Source organism: Drosophila ficusphila, unplaced genomic scaffold (genome assembly GCF_018152265.1).
Source record: "Drosophila ficusphila isolate 14025-0441.05 unplaced genomic scaffold, ASM1815226v1 contig_791, whole genome shotgun sequence".
Taxonomy (NCBI): Eukaryota; Metazoa; Arthropoda; class Insecta; order Diptera; family Drosophilidae; genus Drosophila; species Drosophila ficusphila.
In genome coordinates, this window is record NW_025064737.1 from 15,612,189 (window position 1) to 15,627,000 (window position 14,812).

Consider the following 14,812-nt stretch of genomic DNA (forward strand, 5'->3'; position numbering starts at 1 on the left):
CCCCACCACTTTAGCCTGTTTTTGCTCGTGTTTCCCGTCAACTGATTGTCATATTTGGCGTTTAAATGATTTATAAATGTTTTTTCAACCATCGAAAGCTTGATAGATTATGGTGAGCTTTCGTGGGGCAGTTATGCAAACGAATATTACTAAATTGAAAATATTGTAGTAAAAACGGCTTGCCATTTGTAAGCCCAGAGTAACAGTTCATAACTGAATTTCAATGGTAAGCCAGTTGGAACAAAAATTTCAATAAATGGCTACAACCAAAATGGTGCATTATAAATCACTTCGGGCAGAATTCAATACAGAATACAAACGATTTGCTAGATTTATGGATTCCATGTCTGAGTTCGGCGCGACCTTCACTTACTTAGGCAATTTTCTTGTTTGCTCGCCAACTTTTATTAATTACCAAACAATCAACGCCAATTTCCGGCAACTTTATGACCGCCCATTTCAGAGTCGTTTGTCAACAAATGCGTAGCATAATTCAAGGCGCCAAGCCGGAGATTGCCTCTCGCTCGCACTCACACGTTTCCGCTTAGCTCTGTCCCTCTCTGGAACTGGTGTTTTACAAGCGCTTGCCAGCATTTCCAACATAGCCTAACAAGGCACTCAAAAATTTTTTATATCTTATTTGGGTCACATTTCATGCGGCTGTGCCCTTAAGAATAATGGCACATAATTTGCGGCTTTCCCAGCAGTCCCTTTTGTGAGGTGGGGGGAAAAGTGGAGGAAAAGCCGAGAAAAGTCCGTGGAATGCGAGGCAAGGATTCGGTTCCTTGTAAATCTCTCGCGAGGCGAATAAAATGAAATTGTTTTCATTTTTTTTCTACATGCCAGCTGTGCGTAATTCATTACCTTTGGGAGTTGTTTGCATATCGGGCGATATCTTCGGCGACTCCATGGAAAATGCCTCGAAAAATCAGCATGATATTCATTATGCCAATGCCACTGTGCCCTTTAACATTTACTCCATTTGCAGGCTGTAAAATGAATTCTTGCACATTGACCTTAATGACCAGCGGGGCTTGCCGGCATAATTGGCCAACTGCCTGTGTGTCCTGGCCAGGGAAGCCGGTGCTCGAGCATCAAGAAATTACAAAAAGGAGGTTCAAAAACTGTAACCGAGTATAAGGATTTAAAGTTACCCAGTACTACCTTTAATAACTTTCAAATTGAATTAATTTTGAATTAGATGTTTTGTTTCTTGTATCTTCTTTAATAAAAATAAAAAGGTATTTAGTAAAAGCATTTCTTTGGCACACTTTATAGAAACCCCTTTTTATATAAACAACTTATACATTTAACATCCTTAATCCCTGAGAATTGCAAGTTGCAACATACCTGCCTCAGCTTAAGTAGTGCCTTAAAGTTCCTGCTAGCCGCATAAATATTTGCACACTGAAATCGAAAATTCCGCTTGTTTGCCAATTGAAAATTGGAAAGTGTAGTTGTCGGATCCCGCCCGCTGTGAGTTTTCCCAGCAGCAGAACCAGCACCAGCAGAATCCAGAGCTGAAGCAGAAGCAAAAGCGGCGAAATGCAACCGCAAATACTTGCTTATTGCTGGGGAAAACTTTGCTTGTTAGTGTTTAGGTTGAAGGTGCAGCAAGAAATCATAGCACACACGGCACACTGGGTGCAAAACTTGCCGGGGCAACAGAGAGCAGCCAAACAATGTCTATAAATCCACACGCACACTCCAGATATAGTTCGAGAGGTAAAAAGTTTGTGCAAAAGTCACATATTTGTTCGATTCTGCTAAGTGCCAGCTTACAAGTGCCTTGTCCTTATCCTTTTGCGATTTGTTTACATGGCTGCCAAAGTAAGACCCACCTTTTTGGAGAGGGAAATATCCAGTTGGAGTGGGGATTCGACTGCCTGCTAAATATCAATGCCAATCCTCCTTGTTTTGTTTTCTTTCCTTTTGTCTTGCTCCCTGGACGCTGGGAAAACTGCCCCTTCACCTTTCCCCCCATCCAGTGGACACTTTTCACGCTCTTTTTACGGCCCTTTTCCTCCCTTTTTATTGTTTTCCAATCTGGCCGGAGTGCGTCATTCGTCGAAGCCGCAAGTGATACCAAATTGAAAAGTTAGATGCCATTTTTTGCCACCCGTCCTTGGAAGTTGTTGAATTTTTGCACTAACCACTAACCACAGGTTAGTTTGGAAAAGTTTTCGAACTTTCAGGCAGCAGAAAAAAAGCAACCATCAATATAAATCTATAAATTACATTTTTGGGATGCCACCTTTGACAAAATCATTTTAATTTTGAGTTCTTTGCCTAGACTGGTTTTCATTTTATTTTGTTAATAATAAATTCCTTCCTTTACACAGAATTACTGAATAATAAAACGAACTTTTTTATTCGAGTATCTGTATATTAGTTTTAGTTTCAAACTGATGGATTGCTTTCAAGGACCTGTCCTAAACAGTTTTCGGTTTGTTGTGAGTTTCAAAATACTGGCTAAATGCTGCGTTCGTTTTACAGTTCCTGAAATCCTGAAAACGTGGCCACCCAAGGCAAACAAGCTGGCGAATTGGAGTGGGTCCAAATGAATATCGCAGCATAATAATTTGACGAGTTGCTTTCCATATCAAGGGATGCCAAAAACAAACAAATTCGGGCCAGCTGGCATGTAATATCTATGTGCATTCATGTGTACGTGTGGGCGGCATTGTCTCGGCATTTAATAGGCTTTTGTTGCAGCTTTCCATTGAAATGGAGTTTGTTGGGTCCCGCTTTGCTCCTTGGCATGTTTACCAGGAGTTGCCATAACCTCTGTGCCGCTCCTGTTTCCGTTCTGTTTCGGTTTCCCATCAGCGTCCTCATTGCCCGACTGCCAGCTCATTGAAAGATTTATCATTCACCAGAAATAGCAAGCTTTTGGGAAGGGTGTGTGTGGACTTGAGAAGGGATAGGTTCACTCGAGGAAAGTCTATGTTTTCAGATGCAATTATATTGTCAAAAAAAGAATACCCTTATGTTATTTATCTCATTATATTTGTATCATATAGTAAGAAGAAGATTCAAATTATTTTGTTTTTTAAGCCGGTATTTATTTTGGAATTTTTCCACTTGTAAGCCCTTCTTTTCTGCCAGTGTATCTCTGATGACGTGCCACCTGTCTGAGGTCCTGAATCCCGACCGTCGGTGTTGACACAGTCCACATGGGCAGCCCATACACATGCATAATGGAATTTCTAATAACTGCCACAGCTCCTCGACTCAACTCAACTCAACTCAACAGAACTCGGTACGAGTCGCCTCAAATCGAGAATCGAGGACCACAGGACCAAAGCAGGACCAAAACAGGAGCCAAGCCTTCCTGTTGGGTCAACAGCATTTAGTGACAATAAGCGTGCTGCAGTTCATTTGCTCAGGCGGGTCAAAGAGCGGTTCGTGTGTCGGTTGGCTCTCGACTTGGCCAGGATTGAAATGGCCGGTCGGTTCATCGGTCGAATGGTTGGTTGGTTGGCCAAGTGCACTTAGTCAGGCATCGGCGAACATGCACTTCAGCAGCCAGACCAGAAACGCCAGCACAACCCAAAGCGATCCGAGGCAAGCAATTTAATTAACATAAAAAACGCAACTCGCACAATTCCAAACCATAAATCAAAAACCCGCACACGCCCAGCTCCAAACTAATGCCTTGGAAAAAACTAATACCAGAGACCCCAACTGGAAAAATGTCTGGCAAAAAGTGCAATCGGCAAGAAAAAGGGGTTGGAAAGCAAACGAAAGGCGAGGAAAAACTGGGGAAAACGCTTCTAATGAAAACGAAAATGCTAGTTATGGTCTACGATACCCAGCTCTTATGGAGGCTCTGGCAATGAAGTTGAACTCCGAGAAACATTTGTTTTTCCGTCGAGTTCTTGTCACAACCCGAATGAATTGGCCCAACCCAAACCCGCATTCAAATCGGAAACATAACCCAAACCCCAACCGAAACTGTAACCTAAGCCTTAACCAACCCGTTCGTGACGTGTCCAGAGGGCATCAGCATAAACAAAGGACCAACATAATTTAGTTAAAATTCCCTTTGTCCAGGGGCGTGGCACACCTCGCCAAAGGAAATGAAAAATGCTGATTATGAAAACGCAAACCATAATTTGTTGTGTGTTATGGCGGCTAAATAAGCCGTTTCTGGGTCGGGGCGTGGATTTGATTTGGATTTCACAATTTCCATTTACTAATTGCTTGATTATTAAATTCAATTACAAATGACAGTTTAATTATGTGTCGGTTAAGCAAATATTCAATCAAACGATTACACAAAAAAAATCAAACAATTCAAGCTAAATAGTTTTTAATCGTTTTGTAATGCGTGCTTAAAGGGCTTAATTAACAACACAAGCTTTTAATTGATTACTAGCTTGCAGTCTTTTTTATGCTTCCCTTTGGGAATTTTTTTTAATGATTAAAAAGTAAAAATACATTTGAACAATAATAAAATAATTTTTGGTACACATCCACAATTAATTAATTACAAATATCCCTTCCACTAACTTATTTAGGATACGCTTATTTTATATCAAATATTTATTCCAAGGATTTTTATAAGCCCTAATTAACAGCAAAATCATTTTATTGATTCTGCTTTTCACCCCACCAAAACGCACATTTTTAGCGCTTTCTGTGCCACTCGGCTGTGGTTTATAAAAAACAAAATCCAGACAAACTCACACTAACCCCCAAGGAGGCAAAACAAAAAATGAAACGAAGAAAAAACACTTCTTGTCTGCTTTCTGCAAACAGACATTGGACAGGGTAAACAATAGGAATATATGCGATAAATGAAAAAATAATAACAAACATTAATCCGAGTGTTGCCAGCTCGAGTGGATGATGATGATGGCGATGATGATGTGCCGAAATGCCGTCCTTTAACCCCGAGCCGAGGTTATCCTTGCACTGGCACTCCTTGGTCTCGAGATAGTCTTTCGTTATCCTCCGCTTTGCACAGAAGCGCTAAGCAAATAAAACAAAAAGGATAACTGTGCAAATATTGTGCAGACTGCTTTCTGCTGAAAGGGGGTTAAGGGGATTCAGGGGGTTAAGGCAAACAGTCACTGCTAAAAACATAAATATGCATGTGAGGGTGGGTGTTTTTTCTTTTTTTTCTAAGCTGGTGACATTGCAGCGCCCAGAAGTTGCCTGGTTGCTTAGTTAGAAGTTCCCCGCTCCCCTTCGCAATTCACCAATTTTCATTTGCTCTTCTCCTTAAGCTCATAAAATTACACTGAAGCTATGAGTTTGAAGTTTTAAAATTTTAGTATAAAAGAAATCTTCCCAAAATATTTATTCATCTATTTTTAATTTTTTAGAGATTGCTCTGTAAACCTATTATAAATCCCTTAGCCTTACTTTAATTAATTTACATTGTCAAAAGTTGATAACTTTGCACATTGTTCAACTCCACATTTAATATTTCTTAGGCTTAGCAAATTGGATTCTTGATTTTAAAATATATTTTTCTCAGTGCACTCATCCACATGTGCTGGTTTGTATTTATTTAGTTTGTTTTCAGCTTCTTTGGCCCAGCTCACTTGGCGTATACGCAACGCCGAAACGACGAAGACTGCGAATACGACTCAATTGAGGCTGGGCAGCAAACATTTTGTTATCTCGGCACCAGCATCGATGCCGAATGGATTTTTAGTTCAGCAATTTTTTCGCATTTTGTTTTCTGTTTTTTCTATTTTTTTTTTTTTTTTTTGCCTGCCCTACTGCGTTTTGTGAGTGTGTGTGTACGCCGACTGTGTTTCCTTTCCCCTACGAGAGTATATTTTTTTCCGGCGCTTTTCTTGTTCATTCAGTTTTTCCATTTGGCCCAGTCGGAGCGTCAGAGCGCTTATCTCGCATGCCGCATCGCGAACTGCTTGTAAATAGCATTCATGGCCTGACACTAATGGAACTTTTGACCGTTTGTGCTATCCGCTCCCCATTTCCATTCCCATTGCGACCATCTCCATCCCCTTTTCCCAACCTCCCCCCATCCCTTTTCCCAGCCTCCACCTCCACCTCCACTTCCATTCTTGCCGCCCAGACCATTCCATTCCAATTGCCCACTGGGTTGGCCCATGTCCGCTGCAGGGACCAAACTTGGATACCATTCATCGACTTCACTATGAGTCGTTTTAGTCGAGGCACTATTCTGCTACCCTTAGTTCAGATTTGAGTGATTTGAGATTGATGTTGGAAAAATTGTCTTACCCAACTTTCCTTATCAAAAATTTAAATAGAACTTGATTTAAAAAATATTCAATGGTAAGTGTTTGCAAACATAATGTAAGTTTTAAGTGCACACAAACATTCTTTTCAGCTTTCGACATTCATAAATTCATAAAAATTAATATAAAATTATTAATTTCCGTTTAAAATATCAATTTATTGAATTTATAGCATTTTAAGAGTTTAAAATTTAAGGTATTTTCAATTCGTTGAGAAGAAAAAAAAATTGTTTTTCTTTTGCTCTATGGCCACGCGAATTCACGCAACTTCGTTTGTTTTTTCAAAGCCTTTTTCTGTCATATTTCGGGTTTTTCTTGCTGATTTTCCTATTTCGCTGCCGGTATCAATTTTGCGAGCCAACAGTTTGTCGGGTCTTTCAACAAGTCGTTTGTTGGCAGTTCTTTCCGTGGAATGGGGAAATCCAACTGCGGTGAAAACAAAACAATCACCTGCCATGTCCATCGACTAGCCGATTTGCATTTTTACTGGGCAGCTGTCGATATCTGTATAAAACTCAAAAGCCCACTAATTAGCAGTCAATGCTCAATATTTGTCAGTCGCAATTTCGATTTAATGCGAAATCCACACTTTCCACTCGAATAAAAGTTATAATGAATTTCCGCCAAACCGAAAGGACTCAACATTCTGTTTGATTAGAAAATTAATCTGAGCGCTGTTTTAAATGCAATTTCCAATTACGAGAAGAGTGCGAAAAATCGAGGAAAAGGGGACAGGGTGCGATAAGCGACAATGGCATTCGGAAATTTCATTTTTGGTAACTAGTTCGCTGGGTGCACTCACACAAATGTGGTGTCAATGGGTTATGTGGAAATTCCGAGGGTGGACTGTATCCATTTCGTTTTATGTTTACAATTCGGTATGGTTTTTGTGCCTTCTGATTTATGCACAAATTGATGCTACTAGTTGTTTGTTTGCCTGTTTGTTTGGCTCGCTGGCAAAAAGCGCATTTGCCATGGACATCCTGTCCGCTTTTCCCGTTTCCCCTTTTCCCCATTTCCCCCTCAACACCCCATTTTTTCATTTCCCTCCGCTATTTCTGGCTGGCTTCTGGTCACGCCAGAGATTCAGTGGCAAAAACATTCATAATTTTAATTAAGTCATAGAAACGTGCTGCACACAAAACGCAGATGAATTACACTGTAAATTAGAATTTACAGTAAACTAAACTAGGAAATATGGTAAACATCAAAAAGGAAATGTGGGTTTTCGAATCTGTACAATTTACCAATCTCAAATTTCTAAATAATATCACTACTTTTAAGCAGTGAATTCATTTCTAATTATAAAGTTAAATTAAGTACACGGAAAATATGATCACGGTGAAACATTAGAAGATAGATTTTCCACTGTATGCAACCAGAATGCTTAACTTTTGTGTGCGAGTTTTCCCGGCAGCCGGCGGCCGTGGGGTTTTTGTTTTGTTTCGAGTTGTATTTGGTTACGATGCTCACAAAATTGCACTTGAAATTTATCCCCGAGCCTTATTAGTTATTTACGCAGCAGGCGCATTCTCCGTAATGTGTGAGTGTTTGCTTTATACGTGTGAATGGGTCTGTGCAAAGAACCCTTCGGCGTTTTTGCCCAGAAAAGCCACGCCCACCATCCAACATCCAACACCCACCGCCCCCAACAAGGACCCCGCCCACCTTCTCACCGCCCATTGCAGATTTATAGCCTGCAGCAGTTTTTAGTGTTCTGCCTTTGTTTCGCCCTACGTATTGTTTATTTGGTTTTGCAATTGTTAAAAGTTTATGTCGTTTTTGTTGCGGCTGTTGCATTTCGCACACACAGTTTCCACTTGGACCCTGCGAACAACAAGTTTTTGTTTTTCGGGGGAGTGGCTCGGCCAGAAATACCTAGAAAAACAAAGGGAAAATAGAATGAACCAAGCAAACTAAAACACAACTGTGGTATTTTTGGGTGTGCGCCAGTTGCGATTTTGTCGTCGTGATTTGTTCCAGTTATTTTTCGGCAACGTTGCTTAATTAAACGTGAACTATTGACAGATGGAGTTTAAATATCGACGAATTTTTGCCTGAGCTTGCAAAAATATTTCAGGAATTTTGAGAAAAAGGTAAAGGGACATTATTTGTTTAGATTAAATCAGCTTTCAATGAATTCTAAAAGAATATAATAAAATTTATAAAAATCGTTAGCTCCAAAATATTACCATTAAAATATCTTTTAACCAGATACAACTCACTTATTGCAAATTAAAATAAATATAAATATATCTACTAAATAATCTTTGGATGGGATTTCCATGAGTTCCTCATTTTATTTGTAGAGCAATTTATATTATTTCAACTTTCTCGGTAAGTCCTGCTATTTTATAATTTAATTCGTCATAATCGCCTTGGGAACTCTTCAAAGCTCCACCCTTTTGCCTGTGGCTTTTGAAGTTTCCCGAACTTCTGCATTAATACCAATTTGCACTTGTCAATCAGACAGCGCTCCGCAGCCGAAGACCTACAAAACTTCTAATGAGCCTAATTATTTCAACTATTTAGCCAAATACACAGACAGAGCAGCCACGAATGGGGGAAAATAGGGGGAAAAGCATTCCAATGCTTGCCAAATTTTGCTAATGATAAATAAATTATGCGACAGCAGCCGCAGAAAATGCCAAGCCATCCAACCCAAGCCATCAGCCGCCCAACCACCCAACGCCCAAGAACCACAAGCAGAAAACAAATAAACTCACTTCGCAATGCCGAGAGATAAGTATACGCCCCGTGGTCCCTGCCCCGAGTCCTTAACACATTAAAGCCTTCGGGGGTGGGTGAATGGTATCGCATTACCGAAAGCAAGCGCACATGCGTTAATAAACAAAATCTGTTGCTAATGTACAAAATAAGTTAATTATGGCAACGCAAATGCGAAAATGCGAGATTCTATGGCGCTGGCGACAACTTTTGCAGCTTTTCGAAAACTTCCCCCCCACCAAACACTCTCGGTTTTTGGGCCATATTTTTGGGGTATAGAGGGGAGATGGGAAGGATGATGGGGGAAATAGTAAGAGGTGCACTTTTCCTGCACTCTGCTTTGTTCTTTGTGCGCGATAATTGCGTTTTATGGCTGCGGCAAGCGGACAAATAAACAAGCCGGCAAAAGCAACGAGTTCGGGATGGGAATGCGTACATTCATACTGTGCTCGCATACTGGCAGTCACGCCACCGAAACAAATAATTACAAATTGCATTAATAATAAACAAACACGGACGCGGAACCTAAGCCCGCCCTGCGAAACCGAAACCCAAACCGAAACCCCGCGATTCGATTTACCTTTTGGCAATTTTTGCGTGACTGGCATAATTTGTTCGCTGGCCGAAAATTTTGGCCCGGCCACGCCCACTTTTTCGCCGCTGGCATTTTCAGAAATAGAGAACCGCAGGAAATTTACATATTTTATTTGTAATTTGTTTGCCGCCGTCAATATTATTTTGCAATTAATATTTCAATGATAAAACCGATGCATTTGTGGAGGGCTCTCAACGTGGGAAGAGTAAACTAGGGTATCCCATCCATTTAAACAGTACGGAAAATAAGCATAGATTTAATAGGTTAATACTACTATAAGCCAATCAATCTCAAACTATTTCCTGAAAAGATATTACAGAAAAAGTTCAGAGGTTTGCATAAGCTTGTTTGGAAATTATACTAAAACCCATAATGTATTGTTTTCTGCTTCTAATATTTTAGGTATTTGGTAGTCTAGTTTGTTTAGCAAATCAAAAAATATTGGATTGTTGCTTGATTCATGTCAGTGAGTATTGAAATTATAGTTGAATTGCATTTTGTTATTAGTGGGCAAATGGCGAAATTGATTACTAACGTCCAACGTTGGCAGACCAGCAGTGTGCTTGTGGGATTTATGGTATTTATATGTCCCTGATTATTATGCACTTTCGCCGGAGCATAAATTGATGGAAACGAGTTTACACAGTCACCGGACCATGAAAAACCTAATCCCAATCTCGATCCCAGGGAAAATCAAATCAAATTTATTACTAATCCGCACGGCTTTCAATGCACTGATTTATCGCCGCACTTCTTTGCTGAATGGTTATGGCCTGCAGTCCGTCGTTCATCAGAACAATAGCAGCCCGTTTTGGGCTCTAATTCACATTTACTAATACAGCACATTGCCAGCGACCCCAGCCCATTAACCCCATCCATTAGCGCCAAGGCCTCCATTTAATAGAGAGCTGATGCCTCAGATTCCCGTTGTGCTGATGCTGATGCTGATGCACTTCCCCGCCAATCCTCAAAAGGCTAGACGACTAGAGTGCACTGGATTTGGGAGGGAAAAAGACCTACAACAACGCACTCCCAAAGTCATGGATCACGGCGCCCCAATTTCAGGCCCAACTTCCATAAAATTCTCACCCCTTCCGAGGCAACCCGAAAATGCACTCCAAACTGAGATGTGTAATTTTAGACACCTACATACTTGAAATTTTACACTTTTGTGCAGGAACGGAAAAGCAGATAAAATATGTTAAGACTTTTAGTTTGTTTTTGGACCTCACAGGTTTTAATTTAGATAATTAAAATATTGGAATATTTTAAAACTATTTATATTAGTTACTAGTTAAATTGTGATGAAATAAAGCAAAACAAAAGGTTAACTTCTTTTTGCTTTTTGTTTGCTGTTCTCTGACTTTTAAAAGCTTTTTAAATTAAGGGAAGTATTTCAGTTTTTTCCCCTAAAAACAAATGGAAATAAAGTGTGATGTTCGTGTAGCAGATTAACGACTGGAAAAGGCCGCTAAACAACCAGATCGACAGCACTGAGGGCTATCGAGGGATTGTCCCATTGAAATGCGCTGCTTAAGCTGTTCATTAGCAGCGGAGTAATGGAGCAACAGCCCGACACAGATTTGCTTTGGCAAGTGTGGATTGCCCCTCCACTTTCCCCTTTCGATTCCGCACACTCATTCTATTCGATTTGGTTGGGTTCGATGCCATTCCATTCGATTCGATTCGATTCCGGGCGCCATAGTGTTCAGTTTTGTGGCCATGGCGACACGGCAGCCGGGGGTCATTAAAAACTTTTTACAAGCATTCGGCATCAGCATTAGCGCTGCTCTTCGAGCGAAAAGTGGAGTGTGTGGCGGGATCTGATTCCTCAGCTGATTGCCACTGACAGTCACTGCTTTCCCGCCCCTCCACTTTACTCCACTTCCCGCTTTCCCGACTTTTCCGAACCCCTTTTGTCTGGCTGCGTGACACCTCGCCACCGCTTAGAACGCGGAGCTGTGCTGCCTGTCAATCCTTTTTATTGCCCAGCTCCACTCTCCAACTTCTACCCCCCACTCTCCACTTCCCACTCTCCACTTCCCACTCTCCACTTGCCACTCGCCAGATCTTTGCCACTTCGTCAATCAATTGGCGGCTGTGTATCGTTGTCCCTTTTATTTGTATTTTATTATGCCAAAGTGTTGTTCGAATGTCATTTCAAGTATCGATTGTTTTTTATCTGCACTGGGAAAACAAATGTGGCTTACAATGATATTTCACCATTATTTTAAGATACAGCCGCGAGTGACAACCATTTAAAAAGATTTCATATTATTAAATTTAACTCGCCGTGTTTTTTTTATTCCAAGAACATTCAACATTTTTCCCTGTGTCTGCCACTCTTGTAATTTCCAACTTTATTTCGAACGGGTGGTTATACTTAGAGTTGGAGTCACATTCGAAGCACTTAATTGATCAGCCGCAGCGGCGGACTTGGCAAAAAGTGGAGCAGTCAATTGAGTTAGGGTTTCGATATGGCTGACAGTGTCCCTGCCTCCCAGATGCCCAGATACCACTTGAAAAGGGATGACAGCCGGGGAGGGGATGTGCTGGCTGTGGAAGCCTGACAAATACTTCATTAAATTGAACAAATGAAACTCCTAAAGTGCGTTTCAATGGCATCGAATTTTCGATTCGGAAAATAGTTAAGATGCTGCAGAGACTCTCTGCGATTTATTGATGGCATTTAGAAAGGAGTCTGTTTGCTTAAAAATGAATAAATAAAGAATCTTCAAGCTAAACTTACTGATGCGAAAATATAAAGTGCTTATATTTTATGCTTTGAGTTATAATTAAGAGACTCTTACACAGCCAATGTTAAAGATTTTTTTTCCAACTATTGAACTTCTTAAAACTTTAAAATCACATCCCATATGTTTCTGCCGACACACTTTCGAAACATTAATGCTAAATCAGTACTTGTTTGATGGCTTCTCAACTCTCGCCTTTTTGATGTTTTGCGATTGGTAAACATTATCATTGGCATTATAATTAGACTAAACAAAATGTTGGACTCACCCATGCTCAGCAGTAAAACGGCGAGGAGCAGCAGGAGGAATTTGGTTGGGAGAGTCCGGCAGTCTGATTTTCTCCGGCTCTGCCGTTTTCCCGTATCCGCGGCCCTTTGGTGTCCCATTTTGTGGATTTCGCTCAAGTCGCCGGCTGACAAATCTGCACAAAGTTGCAACTCCAGCATTTCGAGGGGGAAAGCACTATTACTCCGCTCGTCGGGCAAATGTCTACCATTTGCGGCGAAGACAATTTAATAAACACTTCAACGCCACACGCCGCACTGTCTGTTCTGTGTGATTTTTCGGAGGGAATCGGAGAAGGGGTGTTTGGATGGGACGGAGAATATGCAGATTATTAATGCACGACTGGCAGCGGTTCGGTTTTATTTGCGTTTGGCAAATTGGCCCATAAACAAAATGTCTGCGCTGCCTTGCGAGAATCGCGCTAATAAGCAGCCGTATAATTAATAATTTGCGCGCGCCGCAGTTTTTCACTTTCACTCAAGCTGGCTTTCGATTGGCACTCCACGAATTTGCACATTTTGCTGATTGTTTAAACATTTCGATTTCCGCCCGTTAATTGTTGCACGTCTCCGACGTTTTTCCTCCACTTGTGATTTGTGTTTTTCTTTGATTTTAGACTTTTAGACGGCATCCATTTGGTATCTGCTCGCTACTCCACTTCGCGCACTCATAAATGGCCCTTGTGTCCAGCTGTTTTATTCCCCGGAAGTGCTCTGCAAAGCGGAATGAACAACAAACAAACTTTAGTTATTGTGTAATTAAATAGAGCAGCCGGTCGGTCGCTCGTCCCCCCCAACCGCAAGTATTTGGCATGTAAACAAATCGAAAAACCCGCACCGAATTTCTTGTTTTTCCCGGGAGCGACAATCCGCGCCTACGACAAGTTGACAGTCGACTGCGGAGTTATCAGGACGGTCCCCAAGAACACACCCCAAATAACATGAAGACATGGTGCGTTAGCATTTCCAAAATTAGCACGCTGGAAAGCCGGCGGCAGCATGTTGCATGTTGCTGGAACCGCAGCAACATGTTGCCAGTGGCAGGCAGACAAAACAAAAAATACTTCCGATAAAAACAAATATGAAAGAAAATAAAACGTTAATCAATATTACATATTTAAGTACGATAGAAAAAAATTCACATCCGAATCAATATTTAACTAACCAAGTTTTTAAAAAATTATAAAGCAAACTAAACAAAAAAATTATGCAAACCAATTGTGGGAATTCATTATTTGACATTTCTGCTTTTTTAATAAATCTAGTTGGATATATATAGATAAAAGGAAGATATTAATAAGCTTAATCTTCTCTCTCTTCTCTTCTCTTCTCTTTCTAATTCTTGATGGTCTTTTAAACGTTTTAAAATATTTAATCCCTCAACAGATTAAATAAAGCAAAAAATAATTCGGACAAAAAATACATAACATCAAAAAACAAATTTATTTAGCTTCGCTTCAGCTGTATCAATAAAAAAGCCATTTAAATATTCGTTTTTATGAAAAGTTCTTTCTTTCTGTGCACTGCCAATGCCAATAAACAAATGATAAACCATAACAAATCATCCGAAACAAAACCCGAAATGCAAACAAACCAAAGCGGAGTTTAATTTAACGAGAACAAAGTGAGTTCTTTGTGAGCCGAGTTTTATGTTCCTGCTAATGAGGCTGTACACAAGTGGCAGGCCCTTCAGAAATGTACGTGTGTCCCATCGGAGTGCGTATGTGTGTATGTGTGAGCTTAACCCTTTCAAGGCGACTGGAGGATGCGGCCACTTAACCCGTTACAGCTACTGTTTGCCCTCCGCCCTGCGGTCGCTGCTCCGGCGTTTTGTTTATTTAAGTTGCAATTACTTTTTGCCACCCCCATGCAACAAATTCCCCGGCATTCATTGCTCGCTGTTTTGTAAGACTTTCGAGGAGGGGAGTTGGCCGTGGTTGGGGGTGTGAAGGTTGCCCCTTCATAAAGGAAAACACAACTAGATCCACTCAAGTGCAATGACATCATGGCAAGCATTCATAATGCTCATTAGCCAACCCCCTTTCGAAGCCCCAACCTCCCGGTGGCCATGTCAAAATGCCATTTTTATGTGGCACACGCGCTGCACTGTTTCTGGCAGCTTATCGATGCGGCCTCCATTTCCATTTCCACTTATTTTGAACACTCGGAAAAACAAGAATATAAATGAAAAAATTGCCATAGGAATTAATGAAA

The 14,812-nt window shown here is 40.8% G+C and overlaps 1 protein-coding gene across 3 annotated transcripts in view; it reads right to left on the reverse strand.

Moving 5' to 3' along the window:
* Nucleotides 1-14,812, reverse strand: part of LOC108092183 — a 57,238-nt gene that overhangs the window by 14,435 nt on the left and 27,991 nt on the right. For 2 of the 3 annotated variants that reach the window (XM_043208922.1, XM_043208923.1), the window contains one exon: nt 12,583-13,312. In XM_043208922.1, the coding sequence (XP_043064857.1) occupies nt 12,583-12,760 (178 nt within the window). In that variant the 5' untranslated portion in view covers nt 12,761-13,312. Of the gene's footprint in view, nt 1-12,582; nt 13,313-13,436; nt 13,521-14,812 lie in introns of those variants that run through there. The other variant, XM_017191707.1, reaches the window with a different exon arrangement.